Source organism: Microtus oregoni, unplaced genomic scaffold (assembly GCF_018167655.1).
Source record: "Microtus oregoni isolate MIOR12 unplaced genomic scaffold, Mior012 000014F_ref0000157, whole genome shotgun sequence".
Lineage (NCBI taxonomy): Eukaryota > Metazoa > Chordata > Mammalia > Rodentia > Cricetidae > Microtus > Microtus oregoni.
The window spans coordinates 11,538,548-11,559,968 of NW_024543073.1; the positions used below are offsets into that span (position 1 = coordinate 11,538,548).

Here is a 21,421-nt window from a genome sequence, read left to right on the forward strand (position 1 = left end):
AATCATTAAATATTAAAGTAGAATTCACAAGGCACAAAATGGTCTATCAAGAGAGGAAAAGGCACATATGTACACAAAAACCTCAACTCAATTCTGCAGGAAAAAGAAAAGTAAACATAACTTTAAATAATTTTTTTTGAGACAGGGTTTCTCTGTAGCTTTGAAGCCTGTCCAGGAACTAGCTCTTGTAGTCCAGGCTGGCCTTAAACTCACAGAAATCCACCTGCCTGTGCCTCCCAAGTGCTGGAATTAAAGGTGTGCACCACCACTGCTCAGCTCTCATTGTCTTTATTTTGACTTGCTATCTATACTGTCCATATTGTTGTATAGTTTCTACATCTATTTCAAGGATTTAATTTTGACTATATCTCATACCTCATTCCTTAGCCCATTTGTCTGTTCCTTTCTGAACTTAGGTCCTCTTGTCTCCAATGCTGAAGTTAGAAGTGCGCCTATCACACTTAGGTTTTCCCATGAGTTCTAGGGGTCAAACCAGATCTTGATACTTACACAGCAAGCACTTCATTGATGGAACTATCTCTCGCAACCCAAAATATTAAGTTCTAAAGTGAACCAAAAAGTTCTAAAAGCAATGGAAAATTTTTCAAATGGTTAGGAAGACTTGAAAAAAGCCAGAACTTCTAAAATAAATTAGGTATGATTTTACAAAAAGAATCTGGTGAATGAGTAAAATACAGAATAATTACAGCATAAAGGGAATTAAGAACTTGTAGATTTTTGGAGAATTTTTCTGTTTTGTTTTTGTGTTTTTGTCTGTTTGGTTTGGTTTTTCAAGACAGGGTTTCTCTGTAGCTTTGAAGCCTGTCATGGAACTTGCTCTGTAGACTAGACTGGCCTCAAACTCACAGAGATCTGCCTGTCTCCCTCCCAAATACTGGGATTAAAAGTGTGTGCCACCACAGCCTGGCAAAAACTTGTAGACTGATATATATATATATATATATATATATATATATATATATATATATTCATTCAAGAGAACCATATATCAATAGACACAGAAAAAATGAGAATCTGTGATTGTAAATATAATGTATATGTAATACCCAAATACTGATGGAAGATATAAATCCAAAGATATATAAGACACATTATAACTAAAGAGGATATATAGCTTAGAAAGCAAGAAAAGAGAAGCCTTCCACAAACATCAAAAAGTCACAATAAATATAGACAAAACATACACCTGAAAGATTGATGTACAAAAGGATAAAGAAGTACTCTTCTAAATACCTGCTACTTTCTAAAAGCATATCTAAAATAATGCTATAAATCAAAGCCTATATAAGTATATCGAACAAATAAAATACCTTAAAAGAAAGCCATACTATTAAAAATTTTTAAATGTTATAAACAAGGAGAGTCCTCAGCATACCAAGAGTAGATAATTACAAACTGCTATCTAACTAAGTAAAATATTCTCAAACTCTTTAAAGCAAATTTGAAAAAACAAGAATAAATCAGTAAATCCAAATTAGCAAGATGTTTGAAAATACATCTTTCAATTCACATACCACATATCCATAAAAACAAGAAACCCCTGAACAAAAATTAGAACAACATAAATGAAACATATTTATCTAGATATATGAATAAATAAATATATATACATATGTATGAGAAACAAAAAACTGAAAACTTGTAAAACTAGTCATGGCATACAGGTACGTGATTGTCTGGAGGCAGAGAGGCAGGAGGATACTGATAAGACAAATTCAAGGCCAGTGGGGCTACGCGTTAAGATACCGTCTTACTTTGTCTCAAAACACAACACTACACTTACAAATACAAAGCTACTAAAAGCTAATAAGTAGCAATGTTACAGAATATTCAATCAACATATAATAGTAACAATTTAAAATAAAATTTTAGTAATAATATCATTTACAATAGCATGCACAAAATATGACCTAACATGTAAAAAGACTGAATATATTAATTTACTATGCAACATACACTCAAGGAGAAAGATCACATAGGGCCAAAAATATCAAGATGGAGATTGGCTCAGCAATTAGGAACACTTGCTTCTCTTCCAGAGGGCCCAAGATCAATTCCAAGCATCCACATGCCTGCTCACATGATCAGATCACCAGTACCACTTTGGACTTTCCAGGCACTAGGTACACATACACACAGAGGCCAAAATGCTCATACATATGAAATATTTTTTAAATTAATACCAAAAGGTGAAGTTCACTAGGACCATCTTTGATCACCACCTACCACAGGTGCCAAACATATTAAAGTATCTCCACATAATTATTTTGCCTTAACTACTTTGTTAAGTGCTTTAAAAAGAACTCTGCAACTAGTTTGTTTTAAACCTTGCTTTCACTATTCCTCAATTTCCCTGTCAAAAATGGGAGATAATAGCAGTATCTGATTTATACAGTTAAGTATTTATAAAACTCTTAATTATTTGGCATATAATAAGCATATTTATATACAAATACATTGGTACAACCATAAAACAAATGTCAGTCCTAAAGTTACTCTTTCTTAAAACGTTTAATAACAATACACCATCTTATTTCCATTTTTAGTTGAAACTTCACAATCACAGTTAATGCCTGTTTTGGCAGGCCCTAGCTTGTACCCATATTCTAGCGCTAACTGTGAATGATACCTACTTTCACTCTTAAAAGACTGTTTACACAAGAAATTATAATCATTCTAGTTGCCGTAGTTCTAGACTGGAGAGAAAACAATTGTCAAATAAATAGATTTGAGTAAAGAACCAATAAGACAGGAACAAAGGAAAAGACACAGGAGAGGAGAGGATGGCAGGAATGGTGGGCCATAGAGGAAGAAGACCACGTGCTTCAAAACAGCTGCTGGCAAAATCCACCTTTCTATAATCTGGACTCAAAACTCATATATTGTCCTTAAACCTAATGATAATAAGTTATAAAATATTTAATATTATTATTTCCTTGAACATTTTTATTTCTTATGAATTAAATGTTATTGTGCCATGTTTAATCTCCTTTTTATCTCTCTTTCTTCACACATCACCATGAAGCCAGTATTAAATCCAGACAGATATAGTCTTTTAAAAAATGTGTTTAAATTCATACATTATAGGCCAAACTCTATCAAAACCATTTTAAAGCAATTTTTAAGTTTGATATAGCTGATTTACTTCAGAAATTCACATTCCTTTATGATCTAGGAGTGCCAAAGTAAACAGTTATGACCCCTTATGAGAATAAATACACCAATTTTATTTAAGGATCTAATTATGGGAATTAGTGTGCATTTTGCATCTATACTTTAGTACTATGCTTTTCACAAATAGAAGTTATAAAAGTATATTGATTAAAAAATAACCTAATAAGAGGACTGAAGAGAAAGCTTGGAGGTTAAGATTACTTGCTGCAGGGAAAGAGAAAAAGACAAGATCTCCTGAGTAAATTGGGAGCATGGGGGTCACAGGAGAGGGTAGGAAAGGAGAGGGAAGGAAGGGAGGGGAACAAACAAAAGTGGATTGCTTGATTAAAAACAATAAAAAATGGTTTAAAAAAAGAGAACTTGCTGCTCTTGCAGAGGACCCAAGTTCAGTTCCCAGCACCCTCTTCAGGTAGCGTACAACTACCTATAGCTCCAGTTCTCAAGGTGCCTACACACACATGCACAATAAAAAAAAATTTAAAGAAATAGAAAAATAGCCTACTGAAGAAAGGAATTCTTGAATCTGTTACACTGGATTTAGGCTAGTAAGAAGAATGTGATATTAATACATGCCATATCATAGATAAATGATATCTGTGAAAGGTCCAGAATAGGTAAAATAATAAGAGAAAAGGTTAGATTAGCTGCTGTCTGGGGCTGGCAAGGCTAGGGCTGGGAGTCAGGGGAATGGGCATGACTTCCTTTAGAAGTAACAGTATTCTAAAATTAATTATAGTGATAGTACCATAACCTTCTGAACAAGTACACAGAAACCACTGAATTGTCCTTTTAAAGGGTAAATTATGTGGTCTGAATTATATCTCAAGAATATTGTTTCCATGCAAAAAGAATTTAGTGATATTTCTATTCCAGATATATAAAGTGCAATGTGTTAATATCTTAAAATGGAAAATTAGGTTTTCAATACCTTATAGAAGAGAAGGACAAAAATATATAAATCAGCTTTTACTAATAGTACAGTCTACTTCACCAGCTTCCTACTGAATTTCAAACTATGTATAAATTTCTTAAATATTTTTTACCAAAACATAAATTCAGAAATTGGTTTAATTTTAAGTTTGTGATTGATATTTCCTGTCTTCATGTGGAAATGAAAAGTAAATAATATGTCATAGGCAAGATTTTATTCTTAAGCAACTGTTATTAGCAGTTTGTTAATATGTATGTTAACAAAGTATATAAGATGATGCAAATCAAGCTAATATTTGATTTAAGCATTCCAAAACTTACACATATGTCAAAACACTATATAATAAATACATACAACTTGATCAATTTTAGATATAATTTATAAAAGCACAAAATCTAACAAAAATTAATTTTAAAGATTTTTATCAAGTTAATGAATGTTACACAGTACTACTTTGCCCAATAACTTGAGTGTCAAGAATTTTATGGTGCAGAGTTTAATCATTGACTGACATAGTTAGATAGTCATTAACAGTTCATAATTCTGCCGATTCGTGGAGGTGCATGTCTTTACTCCCAGCACTTGGAGGCAGAGGCAGGTGAATCACTGTGAGTTTGAGGCTAGCCTGGTCTACAAATCAAGCTCCAGGACAGCCAGGGATGTTACACAGAGAAACTCTGTCTTGAAAACAAATAAGCAAAAACAAAAGTTGATAATTTTGAGGGTTTAGATAGAAACCACAAAAAAGGACATTCTCATTGTCCTACAATTGTTTATTTAAAATATACTTTAGGGAAGGAGAGATGGCTTATCATCTAAGAGTATCCCTTGCTTCTGTAGAGGACCAAGGAACAATACCCAGCACCTACAAAGTAATTCACAACTCCCATCCCCCTGGATCCTATGCCCTCTTCTGGCCACCATGGGCAGTACGCACACAAGTGGTATACAGACATAAATGCAGACAAAATACTCATATACATAAAAGATTAGATAAATAAAATATAACATATAAAATAGAATTCAGAGAAATGTCGCCACATTTCCACACATATATATGATTGCACTAACCAGTTGATATTCAGAGATCAGAGATCCGGTAATATCATATCATAGAGAAGAAACTGAACATCATTTTAGGAAGTGACATGGAGTTTTTATGAGTCAGATTGGTAACAACAGGTGTTCACTACATTATAAATTATTACATATTAATAACAATATCTATAAAATGTAACAGATACATATTGTGGTGCTTTGAATAGAAATGGCTCCCACAAGTTCATTTATCTGAAGCTTAGTCACCAGAAAGTGGCAATATTTGAGAAGGATTAGAGATGTAGCCTTGCTGGCGTAGGTATGACCTTACTGGAGAAAGTGTGTCACTGAGGATGGGTTGGGAGTGGATTTAAGGTTTTAAAAGCACACACCAGGCTCAGTGTTGCTCTCTCTGCCTATAGATCAGGATGTAACTCTTAGCTACTGCTCCAGTGCTTGCCTACATGACATGCTGCCATGTTTCCCTCAATGATGATAATGGACTAACCTCAGAAACTGCAAGCAAGCCCCTAATTAAATGACTTCTTTTATAAGATTTTCCTTGCCCATAGTGTCTCTTCACAGAAATAGAACAGTGACCCAAGAGACCAAAACACAGAGGTTTACATGTAAAACACGTACATGTATATGAAAGATAGAATAGTAAATAACTTGATGAGTTCTTAGTTCTTGTTTTTCAGTATTACTAATACTAGATAAAACAATTATGTTTTAATTTGATAGTACATTCAATTCAGTCACTGGGTTTGCATGTAGATCAATATTGCTAGAAATGTGGCCTAGCCTAATACAAAATTGTAAACTTACTAAAATGTTATGACATTTTTTGTGAGTTCTTTTTTAAAGTTGGATTGCTCAGTTCTCAAGGGACAACTTTGTCAATGACAGCATCGTGTTATAATATCAAAGGTTGGACACACCTGTTTTCTTTCTGTCTAGTCAGTGACCTAATAACTTTGCAGGGTACAGTTTAAACTCAAATGAATAAAATAAAATAGTATTTTTTTTAACAGAGCTCTTAAAACTGCCTAAGTTCCAAATGACTTTGCGCTTAAAACATCTAAGTTCTTGGAACAAATTTGGTCTTGTGGAGATAAAAGTATCACCGGTTTTCTTCTGTAATCCTTGACAACTACATTCCACATTGCCCCTAGTGAGCTGACATTTCAAGCAAACATAAATCATGCTCTACTAATAAATGGTGGAGTTACAACTCTGAGTGTGCAAGTTATATGATACAGGTTTCAACCTTAATATAAAATCATTTGTGGAATTCTCTGAATTTTACTAAAAATAACATCATGATATGTATCAATATGTATATATATATATATATATATATATATATTCACTGATAACTCTCATTCCTTCACTGAAAAACAACTACATAATGAAAATAGTAATCATCTCATTTTGAATAGTCATTCTGTGACCCAAGTATATAAACACCTTGAGGTGTTAATAGTAGTTTAAAATAGATACTGCCCTAAAGAGACATTTGTATGTGTGCACATGTTCATGTGCATGCTTGTATGTGGAAATACATATGTATACTTGTGAGTATGGAGGCAGGAGGTTAATGTCTAGTGTCTTTTTCAATCATTTCTCCACCATATTTGCTAAAGGTTTATTTAATTGTACTTTACATGCATGCATGTTTATCTGCAGGTATCTGTATACACCACTTGCATTCCTGGTCTCCACAGAGGTCAGAAGATGTCAGACCCCTAAAACTGGAGACAGTTGTAAGTCATTATATGGATGCTAGGAATCAAATTCAGATCCTCTGCAAGAGCAGCAAGCACCCTTAACTATGGAGCTATCTCTCTAGCTCATCTCTATCTTATTTTTGAGACAGGGTCTGTAACTTACCAGTCAGCTATTTCCTTCTGTCTCTGCTTTCCCATCAATGTATATTACTACATCTGGGTTTTTATGGGAATGGTAGGGATCTGAAATCAGGTACTAATGATTCCAAACCAAAAATTTTACCAAATGAGCCATCTTCAACTGCTACAAAAGGCATTCTTGTGACCTCAATTACATTATCCAATATAGATTGATAGGAGATCTGAACACTGACTTCTATTAAATCCTGACGGCATTTCTAATGCTACTATGACTGGTTACCAGAGACAATAAAAGAAAGAAAGAAAGTTATGTTCAAATTTCAGATACCAAAGCCACTCAAAGTAGCCTACAAAGCAAAAAACTCAACAGAGAATTAAGGAGCTATCTGGGCAAATTAAGAGTTGAATATTGTAGCCTTAATAGGGTAGTAAACTGCCCAAATCTGTTTCCTACTTAAATACTTATGAATCTGTAGCCTTGATGCAACTTCTGTTACTTTCTGAAAAAAATGTGAAAATCTAGTGCAGATATATTGAAACTGTATAGCTGTAGTTATATAAGACAGAAAGGAATACAGAAAGCATGTAAATCTGTGTGGATCATTTTGATAACTATATACATAGTAGAAGTTTTCCATGATTTCATTAACACTAACCATGTCCATATATGTTAGTGAATAAAAGGTTTCTACATTATCACAATTCCTAGTAAATTTTTAATTCCTTAAGTATATTTGATAGTCTTTGAGGTATAAATACTATGAGGAATCAGAAAACTGATCAGACAGTTGTATCAGCACATACATATAGGACCAAAAGGTGTAGTTTTATTCAGCAAGCATATGATAAAAGTATCTAGTTTCTGACATCAGGAAGACGAGGCTAGTCCAAAATTAAAACAAGTATACCTTAAAAAGCACTCGGAAACTTTATGGTACAATTGACAGAAGTTTTTGTAAAAGTTAAATCATGTTATCTTACTGAGTGTCAAGATTCTGATCCTACCTCCCTCCTTAGATGTTAAAGAATAGAAGCCTACCACAGATCATGCATATGTTAAATATATGCTTGCAAATGAAAAAATAATCAAAATGACAAAGCTATTTCACTCAGCCAAGACAGCATTTGTTTCCATTTGCTTACTGTTCATTTTGTTAATTTATTGTCTTTTATTTATAAATAGAGTTAAGTTCAAAATTATTATGTTAGGGTTATTAAAGAATAATGTTTCTACATAATCACTGTCAGAATATAAATAAATTAAAACAAAGTTTGGCACATCCACAGTCCCAGCTATTTGGGAGGTTAAGACAGGAGGACAGCTGGAGCCCTTGTTCTAGATGTCAGACTAACAACATTGAAAGATAAAAAATGAAAAATAAAAAGAAATCAATGTACATAGGCTAGTAAAAAGAAAACAAGATCATCAGAGGTTAAGTCTATTTTGATTTACTAGTTGAATGACCTTAAAAAACTTTTTTAACTATTTTGATTTAGTTTCCTCATTTCTAACATGCAAAAAATCCCAATGCTATATATACTCCGCAGAGCTGTTGGAGAGTAAGCATAAACAACACTGTAAAAAGAAAAGAGGGGCGATTTCACTGGGTTATTATGGAGCACTAACTTTTCTTAGAAGAGAACTTTACAAACAATATGATAAAACTGCTTCCTAAAGATTTTTTTATGTATATGTGTGTGTGTTTGTGTGAATGTATGCAATTTATGTACCAGTAGCTGCAGAAGGCATCAGATTCTCCAGAACCTTAGCTATAGGCAGTGTGGAAGCCCAATGTGGGTGATGAGATGTGAAGGGGTCTTCTCCAAAAGCAGCCCAAGCTCACACCCACTGAGCTATCTCTCCAACTCTGAACATGTTTTTTTGCACTTAAATGCTTAATTTAAATAATATAGTTAAATAGACATACAATCTCCTCTTTTTTTAGTAAATTAACACAAAGTAACACAACTAGGAAGTACATAGAAATAGTTGTCATATTTTATAACCAAAAGTGACTATTTATTTCTCATGCTTTTAAATCTTGCTTTTAATATTTTAACAAATGGTATTTGTACTTACAACTTAATATTACAAATAAGATTTATAAGGAGAAAAGTCATTTTATTAAATTTCCAAATTAAATCTTAATCTTTCTTTCTTATTTAGCTCATTTTATATAAGCACATTAATAGTAGACCATATTCTTTCACAGTAATAAAAAAATAAATTACCACTTTGCGCTTTCTACACTCATTTTCTGCATGAGGCTTTAGATAAAACCAAATATAGTTACAATATTAAGCAAACACAACAATCAAAGGAAAAATACTTGCAACAAACCATACCTAGTAATTAGAACTGCATTATCGTGGTGGGCAATCCCATTTTCTGGAATGGTGTTTCCATCACTTTGGTGAGAGAGAATGGATTTCTGCCATTTACAGAAGCTATCGAGGGACTTGTCTGCATGATGGTTTATCTCCAAGTTTGGCTGCAATACAACATGCATACCAGAAATGTTCCAAACAAATTACTAAGGTCAGTTGTCAAACTTTTGAAAGCTAAAGTGGGACTATAAGTAGAAGCAGTGGTTTCTAGGAATAATCTCTTGCCGATTTTTATCTCCACAACATCTGACCTAGGATTCATTAAATTTACTACTGAATAGACTTTCCTTCCAGTTCCAACTTCAACAATAAAGAGAACATATATGAAATGTCAGCATACAAAAAACAACCAAAACCATTATTTTCAGGTAAGTCATACAAATAAAATGCTCATCCTTAATTCTGAAACACGTAGCAAGAATGTATATATGGAGAAAAGTTTTAATAAGACATGAGATATATATTATTACAAAGTATTTCAATATTGCATAAAAATTAAAGTCAAGAGCAAAAAAATATTTAACTATGACTTCCTAAAAGAAGTAACAAAAAAATATATCTGCTCATAATCCAATAGCCTAAAAGCTTTGGTGTATAAACTAATTCATTCTTACCTGATCTTCTGTGAGAACAATTAAGCGAGCCACTATAATATTCACAACGTTTCCTAGACTGGAGTCACGGTAAAGTTTGGCAACCTGACCTCCAGAAAATAAGAAAAGACAAAAAGTCAGACAAAAATAATGGAATGATATTTTGAATTTCTAAAAAAGATAAAAAGCAATTTTTAGGTATTAATGGTGTATATTTAAAGAGATTCATTTACCCTATACTACTTAGGACTCCATCTTCAAGATGCTTTGGTTAAAGGATTTTATGTAAATCTACAAGAACTATCCTCTCCTAGAGAAGAACTGCATGCATCACAAAATCTATAATATGAGTTGATGTTCCAAGCTCCTTAAACAAGACTTGAGGACGCATTTTTAAACACTGGCATTAACTAAAAATGAACAACAAGATATTTTACATTTTTTATATGTAATTTAAAAGTTAATTGACCAGCCAGGTATGGTGGTACATGACTTAAATCAAGCAGATCTAGTTCATTCTACATAGTGAAATTCAGCAAGCCATGGTTACATAGAGAGACCCTGTCCCCTGCCTCCCCCAAAAAGGTCAACTGACAAATTCTTAGTCTGGTTGAAAAAACTCAACAAAATGACATGGCAGTGCATGTATGTGTTTTCTGAGTACAAGTTCTAGACTCAATCCCAAGCAGTTAATTAAAATGATTCAAATTCATTTCTTACGAACTTATACAAATGAAAGTTTATCATTATTTATTTCAGTAAAAATTCATTACTTTAAGCCGGGCGATGGTGGCGCACGCCTTTAATCCCAGCACTCGGGAGGCAGAGGTAGGCGGATCTCTGTGAGTTCGAGACCAGCCTGGTCTACAAGAGCTAGTTCCAGGACAGGCTCCAAAGCCACAGAGAAACCTTGTCTCGAAAAACCAAAAAAAAAAAAAAAAAAAAAAAAAAAAAAATTCATTACTTTAGTACAAAACACAACAAACTACTTAGTAAGACAGTATATAGAGGGATCAAACTTACAATATTCATCACACTCAAAATGTAATGTTCAATGTCTTTACGGCCATGGTAGCCCACCATCATTTTGTCTGCCACTACCAGTGTCTCCACAAATCTCTCAGTGCTCACAGATCTTCTCTGTCTGCGGTGAAGATGTGTGTCATTAATTGGTGGGAAAGAAGAAAAAGCAGATGTCTTATTCAGCCACCAAGGTTTGCCATGTCTTGTGAGATCTACAATAAAAGTAATAAGTAGTTCAGATAGATTCACTAACAAAATATACTTATGTATAGATCTCATGTAGATAGGTCTCTCATAAACTCTCTAATGGATTAACATATTCAAAATAAGAAGAGAGTAAAGAACTATATAAACAAGAAAAACTTTCAAATCTTCAAATTAGTTATCTTATCTGAAAAATTATCATTCAATTGCTCATGAAAATAAAATATACCTATAAATTGAAGTAATTAATATATTTTTAAACAAGTCATTTCCTATTATTCCAGTGACTATTTATATTCTAAATTGGAGTATATACTGCAATGAACCATTTATGATTAAAATAAACTAGGGCCTAAACTTCTAAAGTAGACTAAAACCATGCAGACAGAAAACGACTATGATGCAGTATCTATCCCCAATGTGAAAGGCATCTGTATTACAGTAAGATGCTCTTGTTAAAATGTCTTAATTAGGCAGTCCCGGAGAGATGGCTCAGTGGTTAAGAACACTGACTGCCCTTCCAAATTCCCAGCAATTACATGGCAGCTCACATGTCTGGAACTCCAAGATCTGACACCCTCACACGGACACATATGCAAGCAAAATAACAATAGACATAAAATAAAAGTTTTAAAAAAAGTTTTAATTAGATCCTATTCTCTTCTTCTCAGTTCTAAAAAGCTATGAATTAGGCTTCCCACAAAATTTTGCTGTCTACAATTATTTATGTTGGCAGAACACACAGAGTATTACTGACCCCTCACAAGCCACTTAAATACAGGTGAGTGAGGCAAATCACCTGTAATCCAACCTCAGAAGGCAGAAACAGGGGATATCAAGAGCAAGCTGAGTATCAAGGCTAATCACAGAGGTGAGCTGTAGGCTGGATTTAAAGACCCTGACTTGATAAATAGGTGAAAAGACAAAGAGAATGACTTTCGACATCATCCAGGTGGCACCTTAAGCGCATGTACCTATACACATGCAAGCTACACACACATGCACCCATACACAGCAAAAGAAACAAAGAAACAAATAACATGTTTACACACACACACACACACACAAACATACACGCCTGGAAAATGGAAACAGGAAAATAAAATAAAGGTAAGGGGTAATAACAACATGAGACCTGAGAGACATGTTAGCAACACACTCTTTTTAGAGAATATCATTTCTAACTTTTCCTTCCTCCCTCCAAAACCTGCCATATACCCCTCCTTGATCCTTTTAAACTTATGACCTCTTTTTTCATTAATTGCTGTTAGGAGTGTGTGTGTACTCAGTCTGTATAATATTACTTGTATGTATGTTTTCAGGGCTGACCATTTGGTATTGGGTAACCCATTGGTGTGCTCTTCCCTGAAAAAGACTATTTCTCCCACTCTAAGCATTCCTTAGTTGCTTATAGTTCTTTGTGTAGAGCTGAAGCCAAAAGCCATCCCAACACACCCCACCATTGACTTTGGCATATCTATTGGTGTCACCCTTGCTCAGTTCACAGTTAGGGAGTCTTGTTGCTAAGACTTTAAGGGTGTAGTTTCTGACAATACTAGGAGACAAAGTATCTCAGACAACTCCCAGTCCTTTGCTCTTATCTGCTCTGTCTTCTGTTCCTTGGGCCTTATGTGGAGAGTGTTTTGTAGACATGCCCACTAGGACTAGGCTCCACAAAACTGCATTTTAGTTGGTTATTCTAAAAACCTTATTTGGCATGGTTCATGCAATATATTCTTCAGTTTTAGTTGTATGCCATTTGTAAATACATCATTATGTTTTTATATTTTTCTTTATTAATTAAATTTGAGCAGGTAGAGGACCTTAACATACATTTCTTCCATGTCTTTATGCAGATTAAAATTTTTCACCTCCAGTATCTAAAATGTTTAATGAGGAAAATTTTAATTAATATATAATTGACAGAAAGTGGCACTATTTTAATTGGTCTTCCATTAGCCCTTGCCTTTTTGAAACCTTGCATTGGTAAGATGGAAAAATTTTACATTACAAAGAAGAAATGAAACATGACCATGAGAAAAAACAGTTAAATACTTTGGAGTTCACATAGATTAAATAATTCTCTTTATTTCTAAAAGTCAAGGGAGACAGGGACATATCAATTTTCCCAATATTCTTCTCCCTACTCCAAAACAGTGTCTGCTCATGTCCAGTTGTGCAAATAAACCCACAGGTTACCACAATGACCCTGAAACCCATAGGTTACCACAACGACCCTGAAACCCATAGGTTACCACAAATAGCCCTGTCTTGAATACTCTGTTATGAGTGTGGGTAGGACCCCAAATTGGAATACAAGTAATTATGTATATATAAATACATGATTATGTTATACAATACTGTGCATTTGCCACCTCTAGACTTTTCCTTACTGGCTTGAAAAGGGTAAGCAATCATGGTTTTTAACTCATGGAAAGGAACTACAGGTTCCCACAGGCATGTCAAAACCAAAGCTATATAGAACCACAAAGAATTGATCTCTGGGAAGAACCAAGGGAATTCTTCAGCCCAGACGACAGAGGAGATCTTGGCTCTAGCTAAGGCTAAGCAATAACCCATCTAGTCAGGCTTCCAGCCATCAAAAGCAGTGGAGTAATAAGTGAGTGTTTTTAAGTGTTTTTCACAGAAAAATATAATAAATATTGTTGTGATGATTGTCAACATGTTTTTGTATTAATAAAACTTCAATTTCTCCTCTTCAGTCATCTGCTTTCACAAAATCATTAATTTATAAATTATGCCTGTTCATTCCTCTGGCTAAACAGCCTACTGTTTAAAAATAGAATAAGTCCCACTAATTTGATCAGTTTTACTTCTCTGAGCCATTCAATTTCTATTTATTTTAACTAAAAGCATTGAAAGATTATGTAGACATACCTGAACCTTATCATAAGCTGCTTCTCAGTGCTCCTATCAGCACCATTCTGATTGTTACAATTTTCAAACTTTTAATTTTTTAAATTATTAGTTTGCTTGGTTGCCAGTATGTCAGACAATAAATTCTGCATATTTTATCTACAAATGTCCAATAAAGACAGTATATATCATATGTAATTATATATCTACCATGATATGTATGTATATAGAAAGGATATATAATGTTCTGTTTTGTTTTTTAAATTCAATATAATACCTCATTAGAAGCCCTGTATCAGCTGACCTTCCTCTTTGGCTCAAATATGTTCCTCTTCCCCTCAGGTCTCAGCTGAAAAGTCTGATCTCCCATGAGACTTTTCTTGACTACTGAAACCTGGATTTGTCGACCCTGCTGTGCATTCAGTGCTATCACAACTTGTGATATGCTTAAAGGCTTCCAACCTTAAATGTTTGAAGGCCTCCAAGATGTGTGTGTATTCCTGATACCAACATAAAAACATCAAGCTAACCCAACAGTACGGGGTGCTGTGGAAGACCTCTGCATGCAAGTTGTAAATAAAATAAGGAACTATACTTCTCTTTTAAAAAAAAAAAGTCAAATTTTATATAGACACATTTTAAGAATTTCTTAAACAGCCTCCAAACTGACTTAAAACTATTACTAAGTAATACTTTTTAAGATAGTTCTGGACATTATAAATCTAACTTGGCATGTATAGTTTTATCATTAATAATGTTTTGCTTTCCAGAAAAAAGAGACATCAGCAATACACAAAGCTTTCCAAAACCTTGCACTCACCTGAAACCCCACAATGAGAATGATCATAGATATGTCGTTGCTGGAGTGTAGACTTTTTGTAAATAACATGAGGATGGCCATTTTCATAACTAAAATGTTTGGAATCCTCTGTAGTATTCTTTAGAGGCTCAATAAAATATTCTTCATCTTCTGTAGCAATAATACCATGCTAAAAGAAGGAGCAACAAAGGGTTTACCTAGAAGGGTCATTTTAAATAAATATCTTTATTACCGAGATTAAAAGACAAATCAGTATCTCCTCAAAACAGAGCTTAAAATATATGTCAATTTAAATTTTGTTTATTTTCTATATTAAGTAGAGCATTATGTAAATTTCTTCATATTTTAAGACAATTAAACACCTGCACATGTTCTGCACCCTCTAGATATGTCAAATGCCCATTCCCTCAAAAACTCTTTGAGTTAGTAGAGACAGCTATAAAAACCTAGTTCCCTTCCAAATTGTGCATAACTTCACTCTCTGTGTTTAGGTGCAGCTTTGTTATTATTAAGTTTTACCCAATACAAAAGGGCAGGGGCTGTAAATCACCTTCAGGATCAGTCTCTGAATACCATTCCAGAGGAATTCTCCACTCCCTACTTCCCTACTGCCAACTGAATGGAAGGACTCCCAAATTTAGGGGCAGTAAAAGCCAAAAAGGAAGGCTGCTAGGTCCCTGAACGACCTCTTAAAAAACAGCCTGATGTAAACACTAACCAAGGGAGAAATAAACTTTTTCAGTGGTAACCATGAACATTTGAGGTCTGTGATATACTGATTAATGTTTTTCTAAAATATGTGTTCCCATTTGGATATGAAGTAACAGGCTTAAAAATCAAGGATTGTCCAACACTGCATATATAGAGAAAGGAAAAGGGATTTGCTGCAATTAAAGACAAAAAGCTCCTTGGTTTCCCACAGTACTACATCACATCATGCCTGTTTAGTTACCTCCTGCTCAGCTGTCATATGGCTCCTTAAAGCTCCTCAGGCTTAAATGGAGTGGTATAATGCCTCTGAGCTAAATTAGAGCTTATTATCAACATCATTCATTTTCAGTTGATTCAATTCCATAAATTTATTTATTGAATCTAGAAATTTATTTAATTACAATAAATTCACACTGGTTCAGCACAAATCTTGAAGCTAACTAAGTTTAGTATTATGTTCTTCCTCCATGTTCTAACTTTCAACTAAACTATTGCTTTCTTCAAGGAAAGCATTATGTTTTATATTTCTTTGTATCAGCTACAGCCCCATATGTGTCTCATATGCAGTAGGTTCAAATAGTTTACTGATGAAAAACAAATGAGATGGGGAAAATTACCTGCATAAAAAATAAGAACTCCACAAAATAAATAAAGAAGAACGTTGATCTTCTACTCCTGCTTTCCTAAATACGTCATATGCAAGGATGGCTCTTCACCCTACTAGCATTTAACACCAGCTAAAATACAAACTCTCTAAACGTATTACCTCAGCTGAGAAAAATGAAAGAAGTGCTCTAAATTACTCATTTTAAACAACACTCTGGGGAGCCTTTAGGGTTCTATAAAGTACCCTGAAGGGATTGTACCAGATGACAAAGTGGGACCTAGACTTGAATTCCAGGGCTCAGAATCAGCTGTTTTTATTAATCAGTGTACTAAGTGTCCAAATAATAGTTCATATGAGAAAAAAAAGGTTTCCTTTTTCTAAAAAAGAAAAACAAAACATAGAAAACATCTAGTCCAAATAATCTCCAATGTCCCTTTGATTTCTAAACTTCTATGATTCTATTTAGAGAAATTCATTTGAACTACTATATGCTTAGATAGATAAGACATAATCAGATGTGTTATAACTTACAGAGTAGGTTGTCCTTCACCCACAACCTACACAAAATGAGTTGAGGAACAAAAAAACAACAAAAAGAAGCCTTTAGTAACTATGTTTCTTTATGATTGTTTATATCCTTATGGGTAGTAGACCCTATATTAAATACAAACCCTGAGGAATAACTCAATACACTATAACAAACTCCAATATCTGTGTAAAAATGAACTTACCAGGCAGTTTAACAATGTCCTAGAAAACTGAGCAGAGTGTTTTTAAAAACATAGTCATGTTTTGTTAAGACTTTGATTAAAAGAAAGTGTAGAACAGCAATCTAGGATTTGAACCACAAAGACTAGGACACTGAAGTCATACTGGTCTGTCATCAGTATTAAGTTGAAAGCCACTAACAAAATCTCAGGTTATTGAGGAAAAACAGATTCATAATGCTAATAAGCAAGAAAGAAGAAACCTTGCAAGAATAAAAACATTCTGAAATGGCATTTATGAGGTTTCATGTAATATGTTTCCTATAAAATGTTTTCACATGTCTCACTTAATTTTAATAGTTCTATGAAATAAACAATATGATCAGCTTTAGGAATAAGCTAAAGGAACAAATTGTAGCAGAAAACTCATTTGACTGACCTCAGAGTTTAGACACTTAATCACTATATTATAATTATCTCATCACCTAAGGGCTGTTTCTGATTGAGTGCCTCTGGTAGTATGAAAACTATACTAGATGATGGAGGTAAAACAGTGAATCAAAGAAAGTCTGGGCTCTGACATAATGCTTACATTCTAGCAGAAAAGGTAGGAAAAGGTAATTGATTACATATATAAATGATATATCAGATTGTGATGTTAAGAAAAGGAGAAAGGGCAATGAAAAAAGAACACAGAATTATAAGAAGCTTACGCAAACTACTTACAATATTTGGAAATATTCTCTCGGATGCACTATTTGGACTGTAGAGATAACTCAGCTGGTGAAGTGCTTGCCTCATGTGTTTTAGACCTGAGATGAAGCCCCAGGTATGGAGTCACACACTTGTAATATTGCTCCCTAGAGTAAGTCGAGCTCTAGGGAGATGGGAAAAGATGGACCACTGAGGCTCAATAGTCAGCCAGTCTAACTTACTTTGCCCAAGTCAATGAGGATTCTGTCGCAAAAACCAAAGTGTATGGCACCCAAGGAACGACACCTGAGACTGATTACTGGGTTCCACGTGCATTGGAACACACATGCACACCTGCACACACACAAACACAAAATATAATGCTATTTGAACAGAAGCCTGCATAAAGTAAATGAGAAAGTGAAGAAAGATGTATTGATAAAAAGAAAATAAGGTCATGTGGGATATTTATTTACACTGCATGAAGATGTTCCTTTGTTGTACCTCACATGCCCAAGGCACCTGATTAGTTTAGTAAAGAGCCAAACAGCCAATAGGTAGGCAGGAGAGGTTAAGTGGGACTTCCAGGCAGAGAGAGGAACACAGAGGTCTAGAATCTAGGAATGCAAGAGACACCCACAAGACTGGAGAAACTCAAATATACAGAATGGGAAAGAGGCAAAAGCCACGTGCCAGAACCTAGATAAATAGAAACAGGTTAATTTAAGTTATATGAGCTATTGGAGAACAAGCCTAAGCTCAAGGCCAAACTTTCATAATAATAAAAACTCTCATGTCATTATTTTGGGGATGGCAGTCCCACAGAAAAGACAACCACAATGAGGTAAGAGACAGCAGGGACCTACACAATACCTGACTGGAGGGGAGGAAGACCCCAGAAAATTGTGGCTGGCTGACAAGAGCACTACTCTCATGTCCCTCAGCATCCCTACTCACACTTATTCTAATTGTATCAGAATCATGAAAACTAATGTCATATCTTCACTGCTGGGTTTCTACAGGAAACCCAAGCTGCACTTCCTGATTCGATTCTATTCATTCTGATTCCATGACCTACTCCTTTACCCATCATCGTAGACACGTCTCAGTGTTCTTTGTCAAACTCGAATCAATCATAATTTCCTACATCTTCAGTTTCTTTGGTGAATGTTCCAACAAGAATATCAAACTCTCTAAATGACTTGGTATAATCTGGAATGATGGTTCACTACCACTTCAAAAGTTTTTCTTTTTTTCTCTATGAAACACCAGTTTCTCATACCATTATCTTCTCTTATTTCCATTGCAGTTATGTGACCTCAAGTCACTAAATAAATATTTTAATTTTCTGAATCACTGTTAGTTTCTGCAATATCATTTCTCAAATAAGTACTGCTTTCAATATTTTATACCACAATTCTTAAATTTTGTTATGTGTACACATGTGCCCAAATTCTTTTAAATATCTATTGATAACTAAAAGACAAAATTAATGAACACTTTTCAGAATATTTTACTTAGAGAGCAAAATATAGAATTATCAATAAAACTTACTGTGGGGAAAAAGTCATCAAAATATTTTAAATATAGTATATAACAGTTACGAATATTTTCAGTGGTTCTATAATAATGATAATACTTTCATAATAATAAAAAATAAATAATAGTTTAAAAGCAAAAAATTGTAACATGATAAAATATGAATATACTAATACATATTAGAATAAAAGCACTACATTATTTTGTTACTTGTGCTTTGTAATTAAAGGAAATTCATCTAATAATTAAGAACTAGTGCTGGGCGATGGTGGCACACGCCTTTAATCCCAGCACTCAGAAGGCAAAGGCAGGCGGATCTCTGTGAGTTCAAGGCCAGCCTGGTCTAGAAGAGCTAGTTCCAGGACAGGAACCAAAAGCTACAGAGAAATCCTGTCTCGAAAAATCCAAAAAAAAACAAAAAACAAAAAAGAACTAGTGTGATTTCAAAAAGACTCCTTACGAATTGGCAGCTTGCTGGCCCTAGACCCTCAGTGAACTGTACACTCAGGAAACTCAGTAAATATCATGTGACTAGATTGTGAGAGCAAACAGAAAATGACCTCTAGAATGTACTGAGAAACTTTACTTCAGAACTGTACATGGTATTCAGCAAGGTTAGGAAACAGACAAATTCCAGGCAGTGCACCCAACATCAGAAGGGGCAGCTCAGGGGTCTTCATAGCATTCGGCTGGACTCCAGATGGACCCAATGGCATGGCCAGCATCTGTGATCTAATGTGTGAAGGACTATTTATTGATGCAACCAACATGACATTGATTCCCACAAATAATGGCCCAAAGGTGAGAACGACATTTACAGTTCAACTCCTGTACTGCCCATAAATTCGAGCAGTATCTCTGACTTGATCTATAAATGACTGCTTGAAAAGAGCTAGCTTCTATGACTTGACATTACAAGTCTGCCCACTATGGAAGAAGAGGGGCTGGAGAGATGGCTCCATGGTTAAGGCACTGGCTGCTCTTCTGGAGGACCCAGGTTCAATTTCCAGAACCCATATGGTACTCACAACTGTCCTCAACTAGATTTCCAGAGAATCTGACACCCTTTTCTAGCCTTCACAGGCATGAAGCACACACATGGTCATATGGTGCATATACATACATGCAGTCAAAACACTCATACACATATGTATACATATAATTTTAAAAAATACTGCCCAGGAGTGTGAGAGGTATCTAGGAGTCTAGAAAGGAACTGAAAGAATCTAGGCAAAAATCAGCAACCAGGTGAGTGTATCCTGAGATAATAACCACATCAGCTTTCACAGCTTCCAGTGAAAAAAGCGTTGGGGAAAATATCCAAGCAAGGATCTAATCCTAACCAAGATGCATGAGCCTCAATGCAAAAGCATGAAATATTTGAAATACATGAAAATTAAAGGCAATATAACTCCTCCAAAAGTGACTAAATGCACAATGATGTCCTGCAATAAGAGTAAATTAAATGAAAACCTAGACAATAGATTCAAAGGAATGAATGTAAATGGTGTATTAAAAGTTCAGAGTGTACAAATAAATTCTTGAACAAATTCCAAGAGAAAACAAAAAGAGTTTAATGAAATATATTACTCAAAAATACCTGAAATGGATGGAGATAGAGACAGAGACCCACACTGGAGCACTGGACTGAGCTCCCAAGGTCCCAATGAGGAGCAGAAGGAGGGAGAACATGAGCAAAGAAGTCGGGACCACGAGGGGTGCACCCACCCACTGAGACAGTGGAGCTGATCTATTGGGAGCTCACCAAGGCCAGCTGGACTGTGACTGAAAAAGCATGGGATAAAACTGGACTCTCTGAACATGGCGAACAATGAGGGCTGATGAGAAGCCAAGGACAATGGCATGGAGTTTTGAACCTACGTAATGTGCTGGCTTTGTGGGAGCCTAGCCAGTTTGGATGTTCACCTTCCTAGATATGGACAGAGGGGGGAGGACCTAGGACTTACCACAGGGCAGAAAACCCTGACTGCTCTTTGGACTGGAGAGGGAGGGGGAGAGGAGTGGGGGGAGGGAGAGAAGGGTGGGAGGAGGGGGAGAAGGGTGGGAGGAGGGGGAGGGAAATGGGAGGCTGGGAGGAGGTGGAAACTTGTTTTTTTTTCTCCTTTTCTCAATAAAAAAAAAAGTTAAAAAAAAAGAAAAAGAAAAAAATACCTGAAATATTGGAAATGAAAAATTTAGTAAGTCAAATAAAAAGCTCTATGAG

The 21,421-nt window shown here is 34.8% G+C and overlaps 1 protein-coding gene across 1 annotated transcript in view; it reads right to left on the minus strand.

Annotated features, from left to right (window-relative positions):
• Adamts6 (ADAM metallopeptidase with thrombospondin type 1 motif 6) overlaps positions 1–21,421 on the minus strand; it is a 214,240-nt gene that overhangs the window by 184,896 nt on the left and 7,923 nt on the right. Inside the window, exons 3-6 of the mRNA XM_041663714.1 lie at positions 14,941–15,109; positions 11,040–11,251; positions 10,038–10,121; positions 9,382–9,527 (exon numbers count right to left, since the gene is read on the minus strand). Of these exons, the coding sequence (XP_041519648.1) occupies positions 9,382–9,527; positions 10,038–10,121; positions 11,040–11,251; positions 14,941–15,109 (611 nt within the window). The remainder of the gene's footprint in view (positions 1–9,381; positions 9,528–10,037; positions 10,122–11,039; positions 11,252–14,940; positions 15,110–21,421) is intronic.